The sequence below is a fragment of the Tachypleus tridentatus genome, chromosome 1 (assembly GCF_004210375.1).
Source record: "Tachypleus tridentatus isolate NWPU-2018 chromosome 1, ASM421037v1, whole genome shotgun sequence".
NCBI classification, from domain to species: Eukaryota; Metazoa; Arthropoda; class Merostomata; order Xiphosura; family Limulidae; genus Tachypleus; species Tachypleus tridentatus.
In genome coordinates, this window is record NC_134825.1 from 136,616,103 (window position 1) to 136,644,066 (window position 27,964).

The 27,964-nt window shown below is 32.7% G+C and overlaps 1 protein-coding gene across 21 annotated transcripts in view; it reads left to right on the plus strand.

Moving 5' to 3' along the window:
• Positions 1 to 27,964, plus strand: part of cin (Molybdenum cofactor synthesis protein cinnamon) — a 126,039-nt gene that overhangs the window by 11,450 nt on the left and 86,625 nt on the right. For 3 of the 21 annotated variants that reach the window (XM_076453900.1, XM_076454069.1, XM_076454022.1), the window contains exons 1-4: positions 8,122 to 8,221; positions 18,257 to 18,425; positions 19,910 to 20,021; positions 23,334 to 23,406. In XM_076453900.1, the coding sequence (XP_076310015.1) occupies positions 19,973 to 20,021; positions 23,334 to 23,406 (122 nt within the window). In that variant the 5' untranslated portion in view covers positions 8,122 to 8,221; positions 18,257 to 18,425; positions 19,910 to 19,972. Of the gene's footprint in view, positions 1 to 7,561; positions 7,907 to 8,121; positions 8,232 to 8,808; positions 8,877 to 9,120; positions 9,290 to 18,256; positions 18,426 to 19,909; positions 20,022 to 23,333; positions 23,407 to 26,160; positions 26,452 to 27,964 lie in introns of those variants that run through there. The other 18 variants (XM_076453932.1, XM_076454033.1, XM_076453995.1 and 15 more) reach the window with 16 other exon arrangements.

Genomic DNA, 27,964 nt, shown 5'->3' on the forward strand with positions numbered 1-27,964 from the left:
TATTGGAATCCACTAGTCCTACTATTCTCACCATTTAGTATTCAACACATGTTGCAGAAACACCATCAACTCCCTTTACAATTTTAAACAGTTCAATCAGATCCCATCTTACTTTTTTCATGAGAAAACATTTTTAATGACATTAATCTCTCCTCATATGACAACCCCTCCATCCCAGGTACCATTTTAGTAACTCTCCCATGAACCCTATTCAACAATTCAATGTCTTCCCTAAAGTAAGGAGCCCAAAACTGAATACAATATTCTAATTGCAGCTTAACCAGTGGCCAATGGAATGAAATTATAACCTCTTTAGATTTGCATGCAATGTAGATACAACCAAAGATCCTATTTGCCATATCACTAGCAACAGTACACTGCTTGGATGGCTTAAGACACTGGTATATGTAAATCAAAAAGAGCAGTGATCCTAAGAGTGAGCCCTGAGGTACACTACTTGCAACATCAACCAGTTTGAATGAATTCCAATTATAGCAACCCTCTGCTTTCTTCCATTAAGCCACTCTTTTGGCTAGTTAGTTAACTTACCCCCCCACCTGAGGTAAGTTTCTTTAGAAGCCTTTTATGTGGCACTTTGTCAAATGCTTTCTGAAAATCCAGATTATCAAATCTACACCCCTTCCCTTATCCGCATATGCAATAATATTTTCAAAGCATGTCAAAAGATTTGTGAAGCAAGATTTTCCCCTAGTGAAACCATATTGACTGTTCAATAAAATTCTAAACTTTGTTAAATAACTTTGCAAAGTATTTTTTATCAGACTTTCCAAAACTTTTCCAACATATCTAGTCCTTTAATTCCTTTAAAACTCTCAGGGAAATATTATCTGGCCTAGAAGCCTTATCATTCTTTTAACTTCACAATTTTAACAAGTTAGGAATTTATGCAATTATCTTGTTAATCTTTGTGTTCATCTATCTGATACAACATGACATTTGGTAAAATAAAGGGCAGTAATGTGAAATTGAAATTTAACACTGGTCTGATATATTTGCAGTTTTTATGTTTGTGTAAATTTCTATCTCCAGCAATATATAAGATTGTATACCTTAGTAGAAGTACAGCTGGCATTGAAAAGTCTCCAAATAAACATCCAAAATTTACAAGGTAACTTACACCAGTAGGTGAATAATTTCTACATTATTTAAATTAAGGAAGAATTTTACCCAAGTACTTGAAAAGATGTGGAATTTCTAATAAACAAATTTGTAGAATCATAAATACCTAGAAACTGCTTATACACTTACATTTGAATGTTAAATGTAGAAATGTCTAATTCTAAGAACACAATCCAAAGACATATCACTCATTGTTTTAACCACCTCAATAACACATATACCACTATAGACTATACAGATGTACTTGTAGAAATGCTCTGTTGTATTCAGAAAGCTGGAATATTTGTATTGAAATTATTAAAATAACTGTTTGTTTAGAATTCTAGTTGTTGTTGACCCATATGATGCAATAATATACGTTTCAGGTGGTTTTGAGGGATCCATTTATAAGAGATACTGTTGTAAAAAGTGGATTTTGAGCTTTTTTTATGCTACAGTGATTAAGTTATAGATTATCATGTTTTCACTACTGAAATAATATAGATTATGAAGAAAGTAGACTTGATAATTCCTCCATTTCTGAAAGGTACAGATGAATTAACGTTAGAAGAAGAATTGTCAAGAAAACAGATTGTTTTAAGTCCTATTTCCACTTCAACGGTTTTTTTTAAATAATTTCTTGTCAGGTGAAGTTTCTATCACCATTAGTAATGTCTTTTTTCTCTATTTCTGTTTAATCTCTACTATTTTTTTATATTTTTAATAGCATGTGTTAAATGTATTTTAAATGTTTATTTCTGAATAATTAAGTTTTAAATTTTGCTTGATAATTAGTATGGTTTTTACACTATAAAATTCTTGGCTTGTTTGAAGATTGTTTGAAGATCGTACTAATTATAGGCTCAGCATGGCCAGGTGGTTAAGGCACTCGACTCATAATCTGAAAGTCGAAGGTTTGAATCTCCATCACACCAAACATGCCCTTTCAGCCGTGGGGCATTATATTGTGGCGATAAATTCCCCTATTCATTGGTGAAAGAGTTGCCCAAGAATTGGCAGTGGGTGGTGATGACTAGCTGCCTTCCCTCTAGTCTTACACTGCTAAATTAGGGATGGCTAGCACAGACAGCTTTGCATAAAATTCAAAACAAATCTTACTAATTATATGGATGAAGGTTCTAGTATGAATCTAATGTATCTGGATTTTAAGGAAACACTTGACAAAGTACCATGTCATTTTTCTAACCATTTTTCTACTTCCATTTTCATGTCCTAATCTCTCTCCAGTTTGAGCAACTTTCTTGATCTACTGTAATATTCTAATTTTTTCATCATACCAGTCAATTTAATTTATTAAATTTGTTATTTTTTCTTCAATTTTATATCTTATACCCTCTCTCTCTCTGCTCTAGGTGTCAGGGGCACTAGACTCTTGTGGTTCGTTTTATCTTATACCCTTTGTGAACAAAACGTTTTTTGTTTTTTGTTTTAATTTACTACCACCATTATCTTTCCATAAGGAGCATGTTTATCTTCAATATTTAACAGGCACCTCACCAGTCTTTGTTTGTTTGTTTTGAAATTTCGCACAAAGCTACTCGAGGGCTATCTGTGCTAGCCGTCCCTAATTTAGCAGTGTAAGACTAGAGGGAAGGCAGCTAGTCATCACCACCCACCGCCAACTCTTGGGCTACTCTTTTACCAACGAATAGTGGGATTGACCGTCACATTATAACGCTCCCACGGCTGGGAGGGCGAGCATGTTTGGCGCGACTCGGGCGCGAACCCGCGACCCTTAGATTACGAGTCGAGAGCCTTAACCACCTGGCTATGCCAGGCCAGACTATGATTTGATTATTTAGTAATGAAACACAGGTTTGGTAACAACTATAATGAAAGTTTAAGTATGATTTGATAGTTATACAGCATTGATAAAACATCAGATTTAATAATAAACTGTTCTAAGCAAAACAGTGTAGTCTGTTTACTATTAAGATTTGATACACCAAAATGTCCATGTATAACAGATAATTTATTTGAGCAAAGGTTTATAATTTTGTGGGCAATTTACTAGTCTGTGCATCTATATATGCAAAAACGGCTCGTTTGGGTTGAGAAAATATTTTACATAGAAGAGCAAACAACGTTTCGACCTTCTTTGGTCATCGTCAGGTTCAGAAAGAAAGAGATAACTGACCAGAAGCTGACCACGTTTGGAAGGGGTTGTGTAACTGAGTGTCGGAATGTAGAGGGCGGTGTTAGATGTTTGAATATATAATTTATTTATTTTATTATATTAATATAGGTATAAAGGCGTTCCATTATATTGGTTTATTTTGGGTTTAAGTTGTTGTATTATTTATTTGTTTGTTTGTTTTGGAATTTCGCACAAAGCTACTCGAGGGCTATCTGTGCTAGCCGTCCCTAATTTTGCAGTGTAAGACTAGAGGGAAGGCAGCTAGTCATCACCACCCACCGCCAACTCTTGGGCTACTCTTTTACCAACGAATAGTGGGATTGATCGTCACATTATACGCCCCCACGGCTGGGAGGGCGAGCATGTTTAGCGCGACGCGGGCGCGAACCCGCGACCCTCGGATTACGAGTCGCACGCCTTACGCGCTTGGCCATGCCGGGCCAAGTTGTTGTATATGTAAGGCTTCTTTAATTTTGCGTTTGTTTATGTTTGTTTCTTTATTTAGTATTTGAGTGTTTTCTATGGTTATGTTGTGTTTATTTGACTTGCAGTGTTCGAAAACGTGTGAAGGTGACTTTTTATGTTCTTTGAATCTGGTTTCCATTTTTCTACTTGTTTCTCCAATACAGAAGTCGTGGCAGTTATCACATTGTATTTTATAAATAATGTTGGTGTGGTGTTTGTCAGTGTAGTTTTTACATAGTATAGACCTCAGTTTTGTGCCTGGTTTTTGAATAAATTTGGTATTAACTGGAATGTCATATTTTGTTACTTGTTTTTGCCAAATGTTGGTTATTTGTCTGCTGATGTCAGGAATATATGGTATGCAGCAGTATATGGTTTCGTGATTTTTTTATCCGTGAGATATATTTACTTTTGTTGGTTGATTTTGCTTTCTGTCTAGGTGTGTGTGTATAATGTTTTCTACGGTTTGTGAAGGAAACTTATTGATGTTGATGAAGTATTGTTTTATTTTGTCTAATTCGTCGTTAATTTTATCTGGTGAGCATAGTTTTATGGCTGTGTTTATTTGGTTTCTTAGTATGTTGAGTTTTTGTTTTGTTTCATGTGCTGAGTCCCAAGGAATGTATAGTCCAGTGTGGGTGATTTTTCGGTGGATTTCTGTTTTGAATTGTGTGTTGGTTCTTGTAATTTTGAGGTTAAGAAATGATATTTGATTGCTTTCTTCCTGTTCACATGTGAAGTTAATGTTGGGATGTATAGAGTTAATGTGATTGAAAAAATTAAGTATGTGTTTTGTAGATTTGAATCCCGCAACCGTGTCATCTACATATCTATACCAATATAGTGGTGTATATAATGCTGTGTTAATTGCTTGTGTTTCAACTTGTGTCATAAAAATATTGGCTAGAACTGGTGATACTGGGTTGCCCATACTTAGGCCATTTGTTTGTATATAGTTGTGGTTGTTGAACATGAAGTTTGTCTTTATCGTGGTGAATTCTATGAGGTTGCTAATTGGTTGCTGGGAATGTGAATAGTTGGGTTAGGGTCTCGGATATAGAGTTCTAAGGCTGTCTTGCAGGCTTCAGTGGTTGGAACTTCTGTAAAGAGGGATATAACATCGAAACTGGCCATTAAGGCTTTATGATTAAGTTGATTTAGATTAGACTTGAAATTAAAAGAGTCTTTGATGAATGAGCTGGCTGATGTTACATATTTGGAGAATGTCCATGCTATGTATTTACCAAGATTGTAATTAAACGATTCATATGTGGACATTATTGGTCGTAATGGACAATCTGGTTTATGAGGTTTGGGGATGCCGTATATTTGTGGTGTGCGTGAGTCGGTTTTACGTAGGTAGGAATAAAGTGTTTGTGAAATTGTGTTGGCTTTTTTCATTTGTAGTAGCAATTTGTTCAGTTGCGTCTCGTGTGTCTTTGTTGGATTTGTGTGTATTGGTTTAAATTTGTTCGTGTCTGATAGGATGTTCTTAATATTTTGGATGTATTCATTCATGCTCATTATGACTATAGCGTTACCTTTATCTGCTTTTAGAATTTTTATGTTTTTTGTCTTGTTTTAGGTTTGTAATGGAATTAATGTCTCTTTTTGTAAGATTGTTTTTTAGTTTTCTGTTTTGTGAAATTATGTTGATGGTTTTGTGAGAAAATTCTTTGAAAAAATCGTTTAAGATGTTGTTTTTAGGTGTTTCTGGAAAATATAAATTTTTAATTTTACCTGGGAAGATTGACTGTTGAATGTCAATAAAATTATCTAAGTTGTCTTCTTTCTGTTGGTTGTTTCCTTGTTTTTTGTTCTCTGTAGAAAGTATCACAAGTCTCCTGGCTAGATCTTCTAAACATGTTTTGATTTCTAACACCGCCCTCTACATTCCGACACTCAGTTACACAACCCCTTCCAAAGATGTGGTCAGCTTCCGGTCAGTTACCTCTTTCTTTGTGAACCTGACGATGACCAAATAAGGTCAAAACGTTGTTTGCCCTTCTATGTAAAATATTTTCTCAACCCAAACGAGCCATGTTTGCATATATATTTCTCTACAAGTGGGTTTTTTCGACATCATTGATTAGTCTGAGCATCTGTAAAACTTTTAAAACTTAGGAACAAATTACTGAGGACGATTACGAGTTGAGCGCTCTAACCACCTGGGAATGGTGGGCCATACCGTAACTGAAAGCTAAATATAAGAATGTGATAGTAAAAGCATAAAAGTTTGGTAGCTGGTTAATTAATAATGCTGAAAATGTGGTTTTATCGATTTATGCTGAATTCACTCCAGACAGACCTTAGTACCAGCTAGTATGTAGACTTCAGGATGTTGTATTTCACTTAAACATTATCAATTTACAACTGAAACTTGTCTTGAAAAGGTACGTCCATTATCACGTTGTTTGGGAGTTTTCAGATTGTACTTACTTTTAATATTCACAAAATTGTATAGACACCCCTTAACTCCTGAGGGATATGTTAAAAATTTATCCTTAACATTTTCTATATTTTAACAGTGTCTCCAAATAACTTGCCTGTACAATTCACAACAGATAATTCAAAATTTACCCTATTGAAATACATAACTATAATCCATTATTCATTGCCTCCGCATACAGCAAAACATTTATTCAAACAGATCAATTATCTTTTGCACCGATATATTCCCCAATTCCTACTCTCTCATCAGTTTTTATAAGTTAACAACAAATCGAAAACAGCATTAATTTCAATAATTCCTTTACTAATTGGTGAAGAAAACCATCTTGAAAACTTTTTAAACACTTTTTACCCGCATGGGTTTTTGGGCCGTTATGGTCAGGTGGATTAAGGCGTTCGACTCGTAATCTGAGGGTCACTGGTTCGAATCCGCGTCATACCAAAGATGCTCGCCATTTTAGCCGTGGGGACGTAATAATGTTATGGTTAATCCCACTATTCGTTGGTAAAAGAGAAGTCCAAGAGTTGGCAATGGGTGGTAATGACTAGCTCCCTTCCCTCTAGTCTTACACTGCTAAATTAGGGACGGCTAGCGTAGTTAGCCCTCGAGTTTCTTTGCGCGAAATTAAAGAAAAAAACAAACCACAAACCCTCATGGTTTTACTCTTGCATTTCCGAGTCTATATCACTGTAATTAAAATTACCTATAATTATCACTTTTTTAACAGCTGAGCCCACCACTACTATCTACATTGAATAATATCGAATAATATACATTTAGACACATAGACATGAGAGAGAGGAAGATTAGAGATAAAAAATATAACCATGTAGGAAGCATCTGAAACTCAATGTAAGTAATGATCTACCCAGTTTTTAAACATACAAAAATGAAAGGAGATGTAATAAGAACATTAACAATGAAAAATAAAATGTATTTTTAAAATCCTTGTTCAAGTGAAATTAAATTTATTGCACTATTGCTGGCTTACTATTCTATTAAGTTTTTGAAATTGCAGCGGTAATTTAGATTTATTTCGACTTTTTTATTATTTTTGTTGTTATGATGTCGGTTAATTTGACCGATCTTTTTTATAGTTATGGTAGTGAAAATAACAGATAAAATATAAAGTTTTACTCAAAACAAACGTTTGAAATGTATCTCGAAAATTTTAGAGATTACACAGATAAAATCTGAGAATTTTGAGATGAAGAAAAGTATTTATGATATAATCTCAACATGAAAATCGCTCTGTTCGCGGACAAGTATGAAAATACTCGAAATATTTACAAAAAAAGCTTCCCAGTAATCCAGCGGTATGTTTGCGGACTTACAACGCTAGAAACCAGGTTCCGTTACCAGTGGTGGGCATAGCATAGATAGCTTGTTGTGTAGCTTTGTGCTTAATTGCGAACAAACAAATCTGCATAAAATCTCTTTCTCTCTCTCTCTCTTTTTTGGTTTACTAAAAGTAACTCACTAAAAATGTGACCGGTATTTGGGGCCTTCTTCAATCGGTGGCTCAGGTATCTTGCATCCGCTTTACTTTCTCAAGGGCCAGGCTTTTCGTGGAAAACTCGGATAAGGCTCCTTAAAAGTATATGATTTATTATGCTAATTGTGTTGTGTGCCATTGACATTACTCCCATGTACAACTCGTGGTGTGCGTACTACATTTTGACAATCCCTCCTCTACGACTTTTAAATAGCCTGTAAGTGTAACCCTGCATAAAAAAAATAATAATCGAAATCGTCTAAATTTATCCAATTGTCAGGTTTCCACATTATACCAATATTTTTTAATACTACTAGTGCCTTAAAGTCACTTGTTTTATTTCTTATATTTCTAGCATTATGATATTAATAGGAGTTTCAGTGATTTTTAAATAATGAAAATAACAAAAGTCACATGCCATTGGTCACTATTATTAACACTTCAAGCTATCCTCAGAACCATTTCTCCATTTCATAGTGTAGCTACATGTCCTCACACATATAACAGTAGGAACCAGGTTTCAATACCAGTGGTAAGAGGAGGTTAGGTAGCCTATTGTTGAGCTTTGTACTTAATTATAAACCGAATCACTTCCGTACCCATTTCTTATGCCAAACTTTTCTTTAAATCTTCTTTTTTTTGCATATATATATATAGTTTATTCTGGCACTTAACACTTTCTTATCGTAGTTTGAATCTTACCTCACAAATGAATTAATAGCCCTTAGAAAGAAACTAGACTAAAATATATACTGATCCGGATTTTTTGGATATTAAAGAAGAAAGAAAAATATTTAGATTTCTAAATAACTACGATTATCGTAAGGGTGGACTGTAGTAATCGAATATTATGAAATGTTGTGCGATATTTTATTGGCTGCTCACGAGGCTTTGTTGAGATACATTCAAAATTTAATTAAGCAACTTTACAAACAATGCACGTTAATTAAATTAGTTTTATAATTTACTTTATAATTCAAAGTTTTATATTGTTTAAGTTTTAATTCCTTGATTTCAAAGTAAATGTTAGAAAAAAATAATTAAACTCCAGATGGGTTGTCTGACTCGCGAGCTTCTCAAATTTCAACTTTCGGTCTGTACTGGAATGCTTCTCATTCACTATTATGTACAGACGAAAATTACGCTATCTCGTGTTGCAGGGAAAACAAAAATTACGATTTACAGAGGTATTAAGAGGTGTTGCTTTATAAAAAAATTACCATTATATCATATACCATTATATGATAATTTTATGGGTTCTCGATTTGTGGAAATGTGGGATGAATTTGTTTTTTAAACGAAGGTAATAAATTGTCCAAGTGATTATAGATATTTTATTGTTACAAATTACATTATTGACGAGAATATTTTTTCAAAGTCTTATAAAAGATGATTTGCAATATTATAAAATTGATTGGGGGGGAGCTAGTCAACGTCTTTTCACCGAGGAAAATCGTGCTAATAATGAATTATGTTAATCAATTGTATCAATATTATAGTGAGGTATATATTATAATATTACTGTTAGTACTTGAGGTCTGGATTTGGGATAACTAGATACTCCTAAGTTAAAGCACTTGACAAGATTAAATTTGCCAAAGTGAGAAACTGGGGATTTTTTACTTTTATTTGTTTATAGAGGGAAATTGTAACAGCCTTGAAAGTGAAAAGTTAAATTACAGTAACACATTTTTACATTTGCTAAATAACCTGATGTATATTACATTGCATTTTAAACTATGTAAATACAAAAATGTGTTAACAACTTAGGTTGTTAATCAATGGAATAAAAACATGCTTAAGTTGTTTTGAATATACTTGTAAGAAAAAGGTTTCTTCATTTTCTTTTGGCAACAGCCTCCCACTAGTACAGCAGTATGTCTTCGTATTTACAACGCAAAATCAGGGGTTCAATTCCCCTCGGTGGGCTCAGCAGATAGCCCAACATGGCTTTGCTATAAGAAAACACACACACACTCTTTTGGCAACTGGGCAGCTTGTGAGATCTTAATTCATAGGGTGTCAAAATTAAGAAAATGTAACAGAGGGGAATGGAAAATTGTTCTTGAGTTTTATTTATCTTTGTAAAATTTAAAATAACTGTATATAATAGAACCTTGTATATCAAACTAACATTAAAGTACAAGGAAACAGAGACAATTTAATGCTTTTACTATTTTTGATTGGAATGAAAGGGGAAGTGTAAGGCTAAGTAAAATAATTCATGTTTATCATTTCTGCCCACTTTCTCTTTTGTCATTTTTTCATTTTTAATTTCTTTTTTTTATTGTGTGAAGGAATAAGAAAGATTTCTGATTAAAAATGTGTGTTGAGAACAATTTATTTATTTTGCCCCACCTTTTCTTTTCTGGTGCAAATAGCCCTTATGTAGCTTTGTGTAAAATTCAAAATAAACCAAACCTTTTTTTTTGTATTGTTCTGATGAATAAATTAAACAAGAGGATTGGCATGAACCCTTTGAAAACAAGCAGCAATCATGAAGAAAGGGTTGCAAGCTTTGTTTTAAAGAGGCTATTCAAAAAACAAGAAAGAACTTCTCCCTTTCAGACATTGAACTTTTTTTCTTTTTTAACTTTGATTAATTACCCAAGTTTTACTGGGATATCTCATAACCCTGAACTAGGTGTTGCATAAAAGGCTTGTTATAAAATTGTTTGTGTGGATGTGTGGGATAAGTTGGCTAGTCAAATCAAGAAATAATTGGAGTGAAAAATGTTGAGGGTTGTTATAAAAGAAATTCACTTGAATTGGATTAATCTTAACTGGGATACTTTAGTTTTAGAACCTTTTGTCATTTTGATTTAAATAGATAAAGGAATGGCTGATACATTGCTTAAATTTACTGATAATGTTAAGATAGATGTTTCTGCTTTAGAAAGGAATTTAGATCATTTAGTGCATTGGGTGAATAAGGGGTTGATGGTTTTAATTATAAAAAGTGAAAGGTAAGGCATGTGGGCTATTATGATGTAAATTATAATTTTGATGAGAATAACCTTAAGAGTTTTATAGAAAAAAAGGATTATGGCATTCAAGTTGATGAGCCTTTTAAACCATATAGTTTATGATAAACCCTTTCCAATAGTTGAATATTCTTCCCAAGAATGCATTAATCTAAACAAGCTTATCCAGTGATACAGAATACAATTACAACCTCTTTAAGCTTCTATTCTGTATTTCTGCTGATACAACTTGAACTCCTGTTTTCCCTAATGTGAGGTAGTATGCTGTTTAGAGTACTAGGAGTAGGATGGTTCTTAGTTTGTTATCTTTCAAAAGAGTTCATGTTGTAGGGTTTTATATTTTTGTCTTGGGATGTAGAGGTTGTCATATAATAACCAGTTAAAATCACTTAAGTTTTTTCTTTAAAAAAAAGAAGAGTTAGAGGTATTTCAAGTTATTGATAGTATTGATACATTATCTTTTTTTCATATATAATAGTGAGATTAGTAAAAGAGAATACATATTTTTGCATTATAGGAGTCATTCTTCAACTAAGCTTTTTATTTTTTGACAGGGTGGTTGACTTAAGAAATGGGTGCTTTCAGATGTGGATACAGTAAGTTTAAGGGAGTTTAAAGGAAGGCTTGGTAAATATTCTAATGACTGGAGAGGAATTTGAGATTTTGTATACAGTGGATATTTTACTAAATTTTCAAGGTCTCTTATCTCGCGAATACTGCTATATTTTATATATAATTTCAGGACAACAAGAGATCTGCTGGTCCATCTAAATCTCCCCAGCTATGAAAATAAACTTAAAAGTAAACACTCATAGCCAGCTTTATCACATGATGCTAATAGATATTGAGTTGTAGTTTGTTGTTATTATTTAATTTAAACTCATTAGGAACATGTATTAATAAGAAACTTATTTCTCTTGGTGTGGGGGTAAGTTAACTAATTGGACAGAAGAGTGGCTTAATGAAGAAAGCAGAGAATTATTACAAATGTTATTCATTCAAACTGGATTAATGTTGCAAGTAGTGTACTTCAGGGCTCAGTCTTAGGATCATTGCTCTTTTTTGATTTACATATACCAGTCTCTTAAGACATCCAAGCAGTGTATTGTTGCTAGTGGTAGGACAAATAGAATTTTAGGTTGTATGTACAGAATATTGAATGCAAGTCTAAAGAGTTTATTATTTCATTCCATTGGTCACTGGTTAGGCTGCATTTAGAATATTGTGTTTACTTTTGGGCTCCTTATTTTAGGAAAGACATTGAATTGTTGGATAGGGTTCATGGGAGGTTTACTAAAATGGTACCTGGGATGGAGGGGTTGTTGTATGAGGAGAGATTAAGATCATTAGAAATGTTTTCTCATGAACAAAAAAGTTAGAGGGGATCTGATTGAAGTGTTTAAAATTGTAAAAGGAATTGATAGTGTTGATGTATCATGTTTCATACTTAAAAGTAAAAAATTATAGAACTAGTTATCACAATTATAGATTTATGCAATGTAGAAGCAATATTCAGCTGAGACAACTATATTTTTTAAATAGTGTAGTTGGCCTGTGGAAAGGGTTGCCTTTGAATGTTGTAGAGGCAGTAAATTTGAGTGAGTTTGAAAAAAAGCTTGATAGATATATAAATGATAAGGGTTGGCTTTATATTTTTATTTTAATAGTTTTAGTTTGGCTTAGATGACAGCAATGTTGGAACAACAGGTCCCACATATTCCCTAAACATTATCATGGTAATGGTTTTGAAGACATATTGAGAGTTGTTCCTTAGGGAAGCATTTATGTATGTGCAGTTGTATAATTTAATTACAAACAGATTTTTAGGTGGAATAATAATCACTGACACAGACCTCATACTTTGGTGCCACACTCCCTTAGAACACATGGGCAATTTTATCCTTACCAATAGGGATTCTACTCTAGGGTGGAATGCTGATTATGGTAGTTGTGACTACCTTCAGGAGTCATGTACTATGGGGTTTTGTGTTATTATAGGAGACATTCTTCACATATCATGGGTTATTCTCAGGAGCAAATTGGGCATTCAGCTCACATACCCTCCTTTGTGTGTGAAATCTATTGGCTTTCCAACTTCTCAAGGACCCTCTTATTTTAGACTGGCAAGTACAAGCCATCCAAAATTTTCAGCACAAAGAGGCTTTAGAGTATGTCACCTCCTCTCTCTCTAGGGGTTTTTATTCTCAGCTGTTTGTAATTGCCTATTGAAAAGATGGGCAATTGGCAAGTGGCTATTGACCTTTTCCATTTTCATTGCTTCCTCCAAGATTAGTGGTTCATAATGGAGTTGTTTCTTTCCCTGTGGTGGCTATTTTCACCTGTACTATGGATGACAAAATTTGACATTGCAGTTGCTTATCTTCATATCCCAATTATAGGTCTTCAAGTTGTTATACTTGTTTCATGAAACACAACCAGGATTTTCAGTTTCTTGCTTTACCATTCAGCCTCTCATCTGCCCCTTATGTTTTTTGCCAGATACTCAGAGGTTTTACACATCAACTCTACCTCCTATTTAGTGTTTACTTTCACCATTACACAGATGACTGGCTTCATCTCAATGACTAGCAGAACTGTACACTCAAGCTTTATTATCACAAGGTGTGAGACCTGGGTTTTTTAGTAAAAAGGAGAAGTCTGTTCTTACTCCTAAACAGATCTCATTTATTTTGGGGTGTTTTTCACTTACATAACAGGCAGGATCCAACCTTCTCCTTTACAACCTTATTCCATGGAATAGGTGACTCTTCAAATTTAGTTGTCTTCTTCTCCACTAGCACATACAGTTCTATCTCTTTTGGGGATGTGGGCATCCTTAGAATCATTTATTCCTTTAGGTTAGGTCCATATGAAGGCCCTTTATTGGTCATTTGGGGAACTAGTGGAACATTTGCACAAATACACTGGACTGTTTAGTGAGACTCAGATTTCAGCTGGTGGTTGAACAGGGAAAACACAACAGTAGGAGTCTCTCTTCCACATTTATGTTCAGAGGTACACTTATTTTTAGATGTTTCTCTTCAGTGCTTGGATGCTTGTTTTAAAAATATGGAATTTTAGTGATTTTGGACAGTAGAAGAAGATTCTCTCCATATCAGTCTGTTAGAACCTTTAGCAGTTCAACAAGCTTTGAATCAGGGTCTCAAAGTGTTGCTTCTTCATTTGGACAATTTAATACTGAGTAAAGAAAACAATTGTTTTTGTGTGCCACAGGAGACAATCCACTGTTCAAAAACAAAGATCCCCAATGAATGCTTCCTCACTTTAAAGATAATAGTTTTTGAACAGTGAATTGTCTCCTGTGGCACACACAAACAAAATTGTTCTCTTTGTTATATGTTCCAGTGATAATGAATTTAGTGGTTTACCATTTATCTTATTTCAGTGGAATGGTATGTTTTATCTTCAAGTTTTTCATATATACATGAAATAAGAAATTCATAGCAGTTATTTAGTTGAAATGAAAATTTCTGTAAAGGTGAACTTTCCAAACTGAAGTGGTTAAGGAATTCTTAATCTCCATAACCCCATTTGTAAGAACTATTGTGACAAAAAAGATTAACAGGTAAGGTTAATTTTGTTATTGGCAGGGTCAATGAAAAGCAAAGTGGTAGCGACAGATTATGTATAGAAGGGTGATGATAACTTCTTAAACATCATTGCTTGGTTTGAAGACAGAGGCATAAGTGACAGTGAAGGCTTGAGTTGATGAAGGTGAAGATGTACTGCTAAACATCATGACTTGTTAATGTGAAATTTTAGAAGGAAAGCTTGGCTTAAATTTGAAACTACAACTAAGAAATGGAAATGGCATCTTTTTACTAATGTTCTGAAGAATATTTTACAGCACTAAGAAGATAAGGAAAGACAAGGTGACAAAGGACTCTATTTCATGAAGATCACTTCAAAATTACTAAATAAAGTATTCCAACTTAAACATAGCCCATATACCACTCAAGAAAAGTAGGAGATAGTACAAGCTAATTGCACATACCACATTTTTAGGCAAAGCATTAGCATGTTGGTAATAAAAAAAACTATCATAAGTAGCAGTTAAAAGGTTAGCGAAGAAAATTACAACAAATAGAATAAAATATCAAAATAATTAATATTAGAAATTAGTTTCAATACATTTGTGTGTCTTCAGTTTCATGTTGTCTTCTAGAAGGAAAAATCGTCTACAATGCTGAAGTGATACTGGAATTTTGAATTTTTTTGATGACACCAGTTATAAGAAAGCCATTTAACTTGACCTTGGGAGGTGTTGAAATAAGACTTGATTATATAATTTTCAGTGATTTCTTCCAATGTAATTATTCTTTTTGTATAAAATTCCTGTTGATTTGCAATATTGTATATTGTGGGAGCATATAACTTCAATATAAATAAGAAAATGGCACAAATAGCCCACACTGTAGCATCAAACAAATTCAAGCATAAAGACAAGAGTCAAAATAAATTTAATAACTTGCTTAAAAATAGCATGTTTTAAACCTTCAAACCCAATAAAAATGTTTTATCTGTGCTGCTCCATCATGTGCAAAAGAGCCATAAATCCTGATGCATCAGATCAAGCCTTTAAATGGCTATAATAAACAATGAAATGATTATATTTAAAAACAAAATCTTCAGAAAATAATAGGTTGTTTAAAAACGAACTTAAATTTTAAATAAAATAAATTTTTTGAAAATCTTGACTATCAAAATGAATATAACACAAGGAATGTTAAATTAGAACTTATAAAGCAAAAAAGAAACTACTGAATATATAACATACATCTAATATAACAATTGTGTGACACAGTATACATATATATAGTCACACACATAAATATGTACAAATACTTAAATCACTAAATAGTAGAATCCATCCCTACTCAACATTAGGAGAGCTTACTGTGTCACTCATCTTTATGTTGGCAACTATGGACATTTTGGTGTTTGTATGGGCTCTTTTTAGGTCTTTAGCTCTTTAAATGCATATAGGAGATAATGTTTAGACAGTTAATTATTCCTTAACATGTACACTTAGTAAGTAATGCTTAGTCATAGTTAATCACTGTTACATGTACATACAGTAGTTAGTGCCTCAATCTAGTTTCTTCCTCTTTAGCATATGTACTTCAATGTTTGTTTTGTACTGTTTCAATACTCTGTGACATATATACACATGAGATAATATTTTAATATAATTTATTCTTTTTTAACCTATAATGCAATTATGTAATGGACTTAGTTACTCCTTAACATGTCCACATAAAGGTTTTGTCATAGTTCTTTCTCCTAACACATTCTGATGGAAAGTAAAGCTCATTGCTAATTATTTACTCCTTAATATATACACATGGAAGATAATGTTTAGTTCTTGCCCTTTACTTCTTGACAAGTCACACATCAACAATAATATTTTGTTATACTTCATTACTTTGTGTGTGTATTAAGTAGATAATGTTTCACATGACTATATAGACTATAGTGATTAGATCAAGTTATTTACTCTTTTATATACCACTAAGAGATAGGGCTTAGACATAATCATTTGCTTCATAACATGTAATTCATCAGTAATATTTTGTTAGATCTTTCCTTTTTTGTATGGTCCTAGTTTGTTACCCGTTCATGTAACATTGGGTGATAGAGCATAGACATAACTGTTTACTTAATAATATGTATACATTGTAGTTAATGCTCTGTCTTCTTTCCTTTCTTCTTAACATGTACATATAGAAGATAAAGTTCAGACATAGTTCTGGGCTTGTTTTATTGGGATGAAGTTTTATAACTTATCATGTTCTGAGGGCACTGCATATTGTGATAGGCTATCTTCTTGACATCACTGCATCCTATCCATAGATTGGCTGCTCACCTACTAGTCTTTTGTTATTCAACTTTCTAATTGTTCATTCTCTTTTTGTTTCCTTGCCACATCCTTTATTGTCAACCCTTTTCTATTCTGGTTTTCTACACCTTATTCTTCATACTTGTCTCTCTGTTCTCAGTCTGAACTGGTCCCATCCTTTTTGTATTATGTATATCCCACTATCCGTGTCCTCCCTCAGGCTCTTGCTTTGTTTTTGGACACTTAGGAAATTCTTTTAGTAGTGTTTCACAGATGATGCCAGCCTTATTTCTTTTACTAAATTTCCTCTCGTGTCAGCCCTGACTTACACTTCACAACTTTTCCTCCATTCTGACCCATTCTCACACATTGCTCTTTCTTTTGTAGTTGACGACCCTTTATATTTGTGTGTATGATTTGTCCAGTTCACCTATATTTACTTTTATTTCCTTTCACTTTCTCGGTGCTACATTTCCCTTCTCTTTCATCTTGGCCAGTCTTTTCTGCCACATGTTCCATGATTGAGGATAATAGTAGTTTCTTCTCTCCAGTATCATGTCCTTCTATTTATCTTGACCTGGACTGGTGCTTTTGTCCTCTTAATGCTACTCAGTATTTTTTCATACTTTCACTGTTCTTTAGTATCTGGAATCCATCCTGTAACCAAGGCCCTTTGTTCTTATCAAGTTGCAGGTTAGATGTGCCAATTTGTAAAAGTATTAATATTTCTTCCTGAAAGACAGATATTTGTATGTTCTCTAAAGTCTCCTCTATTCAATTATTCTCTGGACTGGCGTGTGAACTACCTCACAGTTATTTGTCTTATGTTAAACTATCTCATCAACAGTAGCATGCAAACTATACCAGTGAATATTCTTCATTTAACTCTACATGTATAATAGGAAAGAGTATTCAATTACTTATTCTTTGTAACCTTTCTTCTACCTTTGGACCCAGTTATGCATTTTGTGTTGCCCAATTTGCCTCACAGGATATGCTTCCCCAAAATTTTACATCAGGCCAGGATAACAAAAAGTGCTCAGACTATCTATTAGGTTGAGGAATAATTCGTGAGCATTTTTAAATAATTTCATTCAAGCATTACATGCAAGACTATACAATACTTCAATGCATGAACACATTACACCCAAAACATTTATTATGATACTTTATTTCATGTAATACCTAGGTATATAGTATGCATTGTTTTAAACGAAATTGCAAGAAATTAAATGCGAAAAGCAGATGGTGTCGAAAATGCTCAATTTTGTCCACTCTACAGTCCATTTAATGAGCTGAAAATGAAAGCAAAAATTAAAAACATATGAAAATCAAACACACCATCTATTAGAGCAAAAAATTATCTACCAAATGACATGAAATATTTTGCGAAAGCGTTTCATTTATGAGTATATTTGTTTAACTTGAAAAAACGCTCACGAATTATTCCTCAACCCAATGCATTGGCACAGTCCATGCTCACTGTGAGATGAGGTGTTCTGTAAGGCCACTGGTATCATACTTGTGGTATTTATGAACCTTTTTCTATTCCTATTCAGACTTTACCTATTACATGGACTATCATGGAAAGAGTCAACTCCAGAGTTGTGTATCGGCTTGCTTCTCTGGCTATCACTTGCTCATTTTTAAAATAAACTAGTGTTTCATGGTTACCTATTGCCCTGTTTTCATTAAAAGATCTTTGCCACTTACTCTCTTCCAGTTGGTGAGAATTCTCTTTGGACCACCATCCCCCTGCATTGAGAAGTGAGGCAGGGGTGTTTCTGATGTGTAGTGCAGACTATTCTGACCTTACCTCAATACATCATAATCTCCAAGTGAATTTCAGACACACAGCTCATTTACTGTCTGTTTCTCCTTTACCTAATCCTGTAAGTATATGACTCCATTATATATAGTTGCAATGTATAACCTCATTCCCACAACTAGTGAATGGTCCTTAAAAATCTAATGGGTGAGTATCATAAGTATCTATATTAACTGTGTTCACTGCACTGCTCTCATGTGACTGAGGTAAGCCCTTGGTGTGTGACAGTTTAGAAGCTGTGTATGGATACTCTTTCACTTCTGTCCTTTCATAACTAGTATTGATCCGTATAGACTGATCTGTGAGGAGGTGAACATGGTACAGTCTATATGTGCCCAAACTTTACTACATATGTTAGCCATCTCATGGCTTATGTGCAAGCTTTCAGACTGTCATGTACCTATTTTGTCTCTCCTTATAACACCTTCCAGACTTTTTTTTTCTGTCCTTCACTTGAGAAAAGAGCATATGCTGGAGGAGGTGAGATGTGTTTGTGGTTTCTTAAGGTGTGCCCTTGTCAAAGAACTTACCTATTGTTTCATGGGACAGTTGCATTGTGTTCTGTTTGTGTATTTTATAGATATTTATGTATTTCATTGCCATTTCTTTGTGTGGTCAACTCAAGAGAGATAATATGTTTTGTAATGCAATTTTGACACTTTTAGAGAAGATAATCTATAATACTAACGAAGTCGAAGCATATAAGTGAAAGCTCTGTTTGAAAACACTTTTCAGACTTCTGATTATGTGTATTTTGTACTATTAAGTTCATGATTTGTACTTAAATATTGTGTACTTTGAAATTAAAGTATATACTTTTAACTATAAATAACTTCTATGATGTTCTTTCTAGTAAACAATCAGTTAATATTGCACTTTTCTTTTTTCATCTGTATTTATTTATTTTGGCAAATAAAATGTCTTGTTTCTCTTATTTCACTTGACAAAAATCACTGCACATTTCAAAATCTCTTGCATATTAGATTCATGAATCTCTTGTTTTTATATTTGAGTGCAACTTTGAATTATTGTATTTCTAATGATGAAAAAAGAAAAATGTCTGGTACATAAATGTATTGAATTTAATAATAATTTTGCAAAACATTATTCATTAACTAAAGTTCTTTAATGGAAATATAAGTTTTCAGTAAAACTCCAGAAGAGAAAAATAAATTAACTCTTGATACCATGAAATATTCTCAGACATAAATTAAAAATATGAATATAAATAGCAAACTAAAAACATGTTTCCTTGAATAGTTAAAAATACCCTTAAATTGCAAACAACAATAATTGCATGTGTATAGGTTCTTATACAAATTTAATTTTTGCACTCTTTCATGTTTTGGTAAAAGTTCTTTGCAACCAACAATACCTTTGTACTGTATGTGTTTACACTTGCAAATGTATTGCTTAGAGATGTAAAGTTATGTGATACAATAGTTATACACTCTCTTTTCATTGTGTATTTAAAGCTGTTGTGTTATTTACAAAGTATGTATCTCATGTCACTTAAAACTGATGAAGATATTTTTTTTTGTGTTTTAGTTTTATATAAAGTGTTATCCATATCCATGTTAAAAAGTGGAAAGTCTTGTGGAAGGATATATTATGAATACCTCAATCAATGAACGTCTTATACAAACAGGGATTCTAACAGGTACTGTTTGTGTTAAATTATTATGTTAGTTACTGAAATTGTAGACATATAATCACTTTTGAGACTAATACAGAAACATCTGGCCTAAAGCTCTTCACTGGTATTGTTATTATAATGCTTTTATTTAGATAAAATTCCAGTCACTTTTTTTAGCAGTATGAACTATCTGTGAAAGTTTATGTATAGTTACATATTATACTGTATTATTTATTTCTAGGTGTAAAATGTATTTTGTATACAAAACATTTTTTTGGGTTGTGGTATTTTGTATTTGAATGCACAAAATTTACATAATATAAAAGTAGTCCTGTGTATTTAAAGTAATTAAAGTTCAATGATCCTTTTTAGACAGTTTAGAGCTCAGAACAAATCAGATGTCACTGTGGGTTATCTCAGTGACAGCAAAGCTAAACACTTTATAAACCTGGGTATTGAAGACAAGTATTAAAAATCAACAGTGTGATGGTACTGGTACTCTTAATGTGTGTAAACAAATGAAGAAATGTGCACACAAGATCTTAACACATATTGTTGCCTGAAATAGGGCTCTTATGAATGACAGATCAATTTTCCAAATACCTTTCCTTTGGCATTGCACAGTACTTCTTAAAATCACTTCTTATGTACATAGTGATATTTTCTGTACTTTCCAAATCCTGATTTCATTTTTGCATAGTTAAATGATGCTTAAAAACTTCATATGCACACATACAGTGATGTTCTCTAGATTTCCGTACATCTGATTTCTTTTTTGCATAATTAAATAATTTCAAAAGTTTCTCTTGCATGCATACATGTTACTCTTAATTATACAGATCACTGTAAGGAACAAGTTAAAAGTCTGGGTAAATCACATTAACAACTTTTTACTAACACACCAGTTAAAGTTAAGTTTAAAAGGCAAGTGGTTAAAATAATTTGATTAAAACCAGTAGTTAAACACTTGCCATGTAATTCAACAAATTAGTATTATTTACCTCAGTAGTCACTGTGCATTGTAAATGATTAAACAGGTATGTGGTAATAATATGTGATATTTTGGTGGTGCAGTTGCACTAGTAACTTTGTTCCTGTGAATTTTGTCTTTTAAGGTGCATTTTGTCTTGTGAAATATAAAGATGAAATTTATCATTGGGTTTGGTTATAAATTTACTATTTTTCCAACCTATAATGTGATTTTATATAAGAAAATGATATGCTAAGCCTAAGGTATCAGTTCAACATAATTTAATATTTTTAATTTTTTTTAATGTGTGTGTTAAATATTTATCTTGTTTCAATATAGAGAGTCAATGCTGTAGTTAGTTTTAAGGTAGAAAAAGTAAGAGGGCAGATGCAAAGTTTTACTTTACAAAAAAGCAATGACAAAAAATGATTGATATTCATTAAACAGGTTTTAGAGGTTATTCAAGTGAAAAGAAGTATTTTTTCTTCTTGTCATGAAATTCACCTTTCCTTTGAACAAACTCGGTAAAGGCTTAAAAAATTCTCAGACAAATCTTTAGTAGAAGTACTTGCCAAATCTTGTGATAACAAGTCTACTACATTCAGAATTATAATATATAAAGTTTCGTTATTACATCATGGTTGCATGGTCAATCATATTACCAAATCTGTATATAGAGAGTTAATGATACATAAAAATCAAATATATATAATCAAATATTAGATAAATCAAAAACAAGAAACATGATACACTAAGTAGTTTCAAAAGTAGATTCTCCTTTTTTGGGGTGAATTTAAATTGAGTAAGAATGATGAATTTAGTGATTTTCAGTGACACCATGGTTATCTACTCACAGAAATATTTAGGATGGTTTTAATGGTTATGTTGCAGGATTAATTAATTTTTTTGTACAAAATATGCAGTAATATGGTAAAACTGGAACTGTAAAAAACATGGTAATTATTAAAAGGAGGGACAAAATTAAGATAAATTATTTTTTAAAAAATTCAAAAGTAATGTGAAAACTACATTGGGCCACAAATGGTGTAAGACTGTGTGTGAAACAGGTTTAGAAAAGAAACTTCAAATTAGAATGAAATAACAATAGATAAAAATATGTTGTGATTAAATATATTGAAATATTTGATAGTAAGCAATCAAAAAGAAATTAATGAAAATAAAAGTTGCAATATAAAATTTAACATGTAAAAAATATACTAGAAGTAAAAATAAAATGGGTATTTCAAATGTACAAATATGTAGAATGAATGAAATAAGATATTTTTTATCTGTGGCTAAGCATGGCCAGATGGGTTAAGGCATTTGACTCATAATCTGAGGGTCGCGGGATGAATCCCTGTCATACCAAACATGCTTGCCTGTTCAGCCATGGGAGCATTATAATGTGATGGTTAATCCAACTATTTGTTGGTAAAAGAGTAGTCCAAGAGTTGGCAGTGGGTGGTGATGACTAATTGCCTTCCCTCTAGTCTTCCACTGCAAAATTAGGGACAGCTAACACAGATAGCCTTTATATAGCTTTGCACAAAATTCAAAAAACAAAAAATTTTTTATCTAACACAGAATTAATGGATGAAAATGATTGGTTCTGGAATTAAGATCAATCCCATAAAGAAGAAAAGTATTGGTGCTTAAGAAATAAAATAATTGTAAGAACTTTCTGGCTTGTAGAAGGTTCTTTCTTGCATATTGAATTAAGTTTTGTGATTTCTGAAATGTGGATTTGTTTATTATGTTGAAGACTCTATCTTTACACAGAAAAATGATATAAGCAAGTGAAACAGCTGCTAAGAATCAGGAATAATGGGAATATGGGAAAGCCATTATAAAAGCTACCATGAAAGAATTTTAAATGATGGCTAAGAAAACATGTAATTTAAAAAAAAAGATAAGAAAATAATTTCCAAAGCGAAAATATAAATTTTCCATTCACCTGCCACATTAACTACAGCTATCAGCCTTAGGACAAATACATCTAACAGAATTGATGTATTTGTTTTCAATAAATTTTAATCAAAAATGAGTAAACTATCAAGTAATATAGCTAGATCAGTTATAACAGACAATTAAATATATAAAGTTATATCTTTATAAAGCATTATGTTCGTGAGTGTAGTAATACAAGTGTTATATCTCCCGTGATGTATGCAGTTAGAATGAATAGTATATGGATATGAAAGTTTACAGTAATTGCAGTTTGATGTTTTATTAACATATATTGGTTGTTCTATCACTTTGTCTTCTCTAATGTTTAAATTTAACAGTGCTTTAGTTATTATTATGTGTGTGTGCTATTGTAATTGAAGATGTTTTGATTGATAACTTTTATATTTTTCTATTTTCAGTGAGTGATAGATGTTTCAAAGGACAAGCTGTTGATAAAAGTGGTCACAATTTACAAGCTATGGTTCCCAACTTGTAAGTGCTCTGTGTATTTTCTCAGATACATTTGAAAAATTATAAATTTCTTCTGGGTTATAAAAGAAATTTAAAATATTTCATCAATTATGTTTATTTAAAAAAAAATCCAATTACTTTTCTGTGAAATGTGCTTGTGCATGTGGTAATCATCATGTGGTAGTAGACCTCTACCAAAAGAAAGATGACATCCTCCAGGTGTAGTAGCTTTCCATTAAGCATTTGAAATTTACTTAATTCTTAAAGTCAGACTGCCATTTTTCTCTTTAGTTTTCAATGATTTTGAATACCCTTTATGAATGATTTGATTTAGTAATTTTATTATCATAGTTTCTGTCTCTTTGACTATTTCTTGTGAGTTTTGAAATACCATTTCTCAGTTTTGTTTCCTTCTTAACAGTAGTACATGTCAGGCTGTGTTAGGAGTACTTTTTATATTGTTTATCAACCCTGCTGGCTCATGTTTTTCTGCAGTTTCAACTTCTTGAGATTATAGCCCATTTAACAAAGCTGAAATTTCATCTGTAATTACATTAGTTAATATCCTCTACTCTGGTTGCTTGCATGGCTTGTTAAATTCTGCAACACAATGTTTCAAAACTTCTCACAGATTCTGACATCTTTATGGTGGCTGGAGGTTCTTTGTCTTTGAAAGACACTTATGCTAATTTTCATCATTAATGAATTTTACCCTCCTTCGTTCTTCTGTCATCCACTACATGTTCGTTAGCTTATCACAAGATGATTTTTTTTTATCCAATTTTCACTGTTGAGGTAAAAATCATTTCCTTTTCTTCCTACTGATTGTGTCATGTATAGCTTTATTCTATCCCTGTCTCTGACATTAGTATTCATGCTGAGATCTTGTCTCAGTATCATTCCCATTCTTTCTTGCTTCATAATGCTTGTTTTCATGACTTTCTTAACATGACATATATTCACTTCCCTTCAGCCAATAGAGTTGACTTTGATGGAAAGGAAACAATTATTTAAAGCTCAAGATTCAACTGTGTGATGAATTTTTGTACATTTTACTTTTTTTGAATGTATTATTTTAAAACACATGAATTATGTGCTGTCTGTATATTATATTGTTGAAATCTATTGCCAACAACTTACAGACACCTACTGTAAATAATCTGGTCCTGTAATAACTGACAGTGCCATTGTCTTCCCTTGCATTTCCTCTTCCTACCTCTTTGTCTCTTCTCACCATTCCCCATTCTGAAAGTGATTACCTCTTGGGTCATATGGGGCCATTTCTTTTCTTCTTAGTTAATTTGTGAAATCACTTTGCAACCAACTATTGTGTCACTCAGGTTCTTATCCACTTTCTCTTCTCCTCTTCCCATTATTCCATTGTTTCTCTTTCACTTTCCAATCTTCATTATGTCTACTGTCTCAGTGACACCTGTTTGTAGCTCTTGGTTTTGGGTACCACAGAGGGTGTCACGTGGCTCTCTTCAGGTTATTATTCCAGACTCTTCATTATTTTCTTGAATCCTGGGGACCAACATCCATTCATTCATACTTTTTCATGAATCACTTCTAATTATTATCCAATTTTAGATGGAGATATTTCTTCCTCTTAATATATTTTTTTATCTAGCTTTTGGATGAAAATGTTTCATGATTTGGACATTTTTGTGCTTTATATTTTCACCCAGTTCTTACCTGAACTTTTAGCCACTTGTTCATTCTCTCAACTTTCCTTGAATTCCCCTTTTCTTATTCTTTTTGCTTGCAGTTATTACTGTTCTAATATTTATGTTGTATATGCCTCCTGCACACTGTTCCACAAATCTTTCTCTGGTTTGTTCCCTAACCACACTTTCCTTTTCCTACCTTTTGACAGATTGGTGGATTATTTTCTTCCATTTCTCCTCTGTTGTTTTCTGCCCACAGTGATCACTGTGACCCTGGTGTTCTGTTAGGGTGAAATGATGTTGCTTGATATGCTCAGCTCATTTTCAGGATTACCACAATCACTAATTCTTCTTGTGTGGTTTTTCTTTATCCAAAGATCTTTAGTCCACTACCATTACCAGTTGGGTTCAGTGCTTCAACAGGGTCATTTATTCTTTCTTAGGCTAAAACACTAGCAGAATCAGTCTCATAATATTTATTCCTCGATTCTTTCTAACATACTCTTTCAGCAACCACTGAATGAGATCTTACAGGCAATGTCCAACACAACTTCTTAAACCATCTAGCAGTTTTATCTTTGTTTAGGCTTTTCCTTCCAGTTGCCATCTTGGAGTCTTCTCACAATTTTAATCTCATTTATTTCTTTACCCACTTTTCAGAGATGACAACCATTACGACTTTGGCGTATACATTATGACTATACGCTCATACAAACAAATATTACAACTTGTTGCAATTCCCAAATTATTATATATTATATAGGCCTATACAATAAAGTGATAAAGTGTTCCCCCCCAGGGCTTTGAAAGGGGTGAAAAGAAAATTTCTAGTGAGATACAAATAAATTTTGATAATAAATAAAAGACATAGTCCAAATGGCTACTTGCGATAATCATGTTTGTTCTTGAAATAAATATATAAAGAATATTTGTATCTCCGACATCTACCAATAGTTTGAGTGCGGTGCTTCTCCATACTGGGTACGTGGGGGAATCCAAAGTTACGTCATCAGCTTAGACATGCTAGCTTTTCAAACTAGGTTTTGTAGCCCATTGTAGTTTCTCCACTTTGTGGTGGTTAATTCTGATTGGTTCTGGGCACATCTCCAGAATCTCTTTAATGTAAATTCACCCCCTGATTTGTCAGTGGAGCATAAGACACCCTTGCCATTTCTAGTTCTTGACTGCCAGGGCTGTTTAGTGCAAAAGCTCAGTTGGTAATGTATTTTTTAGGTCCTTCCATGTGACACATTGTTTCATTTATGCCTCTCTTCTTTCCTGTCATAATTCCATCCAGACAAAGTGCTTTTCTCTTTTGATGTCTTCTTTGAAAAAACTTCATTTTTTTGCTGTAGCCACATTCATAATATCAGTGTGTGACACTTTACTGTTTGCAGAGGTAAGTGGATCATTTTGAAAGTTAACATTTTCCTTACATGAAAGTGTATTTCTGATACATACTTATGTCTCTACATACGTTCTCACCCTTCCTAATCACTACAGATACACTTTATTCCTGCCTTGTCTAAGAATAAAGGTAATTTTGAGTGCAAGTGCTCATGGGAATCTGTTATGTATGGAGGATGTGTCACTGTTCTATTGGGGTAATACTATTTGTGCATAATGATTACATCTTGTACTAGCATAGTTCATGTCAAAACTTGATTTGGTGGAAATTTGTTCAAGACTAGTGACCTACTTAAAATCTCAATAGTAGGCATGTGAGAAATAGTTAATATATGAAGAGAGGTATATATATCTATATAAAATAAATTTTCAGATAAAGAAATTGTTAAATTTAAGTACACAGTTTTCCAAAGGTGAATAAAACTTAAAAATATTCTAATAAAAAAATACCTTTGTATACTGTAATATTTATAAGTTTCCAAAGGTAAATAAAAATTGGCAAATAGAGTATTTAGCATATAAAATAATAGATTGTTCAAAACCTCAAAGATTTGTTTTTATAATTTTGAGATATATGTGTATTTTTAAGATAAATTTTCCTTATCTTTTGAAAAGGTGTTCATATTTGAATGAATATGTTTATTCTTATTCTTTATTAACCTTAAAATGACCTAGGAAGGTTAAAACATTGTTCTCTGCTTATCAATAAGTGCCAATACCCATATCAGCCATTCTGAGATACAGATATGTTTATTGTTAGCTGTAAGTTGAGTTCTTCTATAATTACAAAATTTTGTACTTTTGTAACACATAAATTATGAAAAGAGGGTATTATTTTCAAAGCACAAATAGTGAGTTGTGATAGAAATTTATCGCAATTTTATTGTGGTGGAATGAGGTGGGGAATATTAAATGGTAAGAGATCTGTCAGTTGAATGTCTCAATCCAGATTATTCAAGATTGTGTTCATAAAATATTTCAAATATAAGAATATAAAAAAGGATGACAGTAAAATAATATTTTTATTTACACAAAACCTACTGGGTAGACTGATATTTCAGTGAAATTGATTTTGATTCTGAAGGATCTCCAAATGGCTTGTTGAGTAATGAATAAGTAAAAGTTTTATATGAGAAGTAAAAAGTGTAGTGTTAGGCATTTAAAGCATGAAGACTTTAAATAACCTACCTAATATTTATGAATAAGTAAAAATGTCAATGAGTAAGTTTCAAACAAATGGTAGTTGTACAAGACAACATGCAATGTTTGTGTGAGAATTTTGATGCCGTAGAGATAGAGATAGAAAGAGCTCCTAGACCAGATGTATTTCCGTAAGGATTTGAAAGGAGGTTAAAGATTGGACATGTGAGCTTCTTGCTTCATGTTTTTGTTAGTCCTTGAATAGTGTGAAGGTGTCAGAGGATTGGCAGGGTAAGTGACATTGACTCAGTAATTGTAGGCCTATTAACTTTACATCACTGATGAGAAACGTTTTTGAACATTTG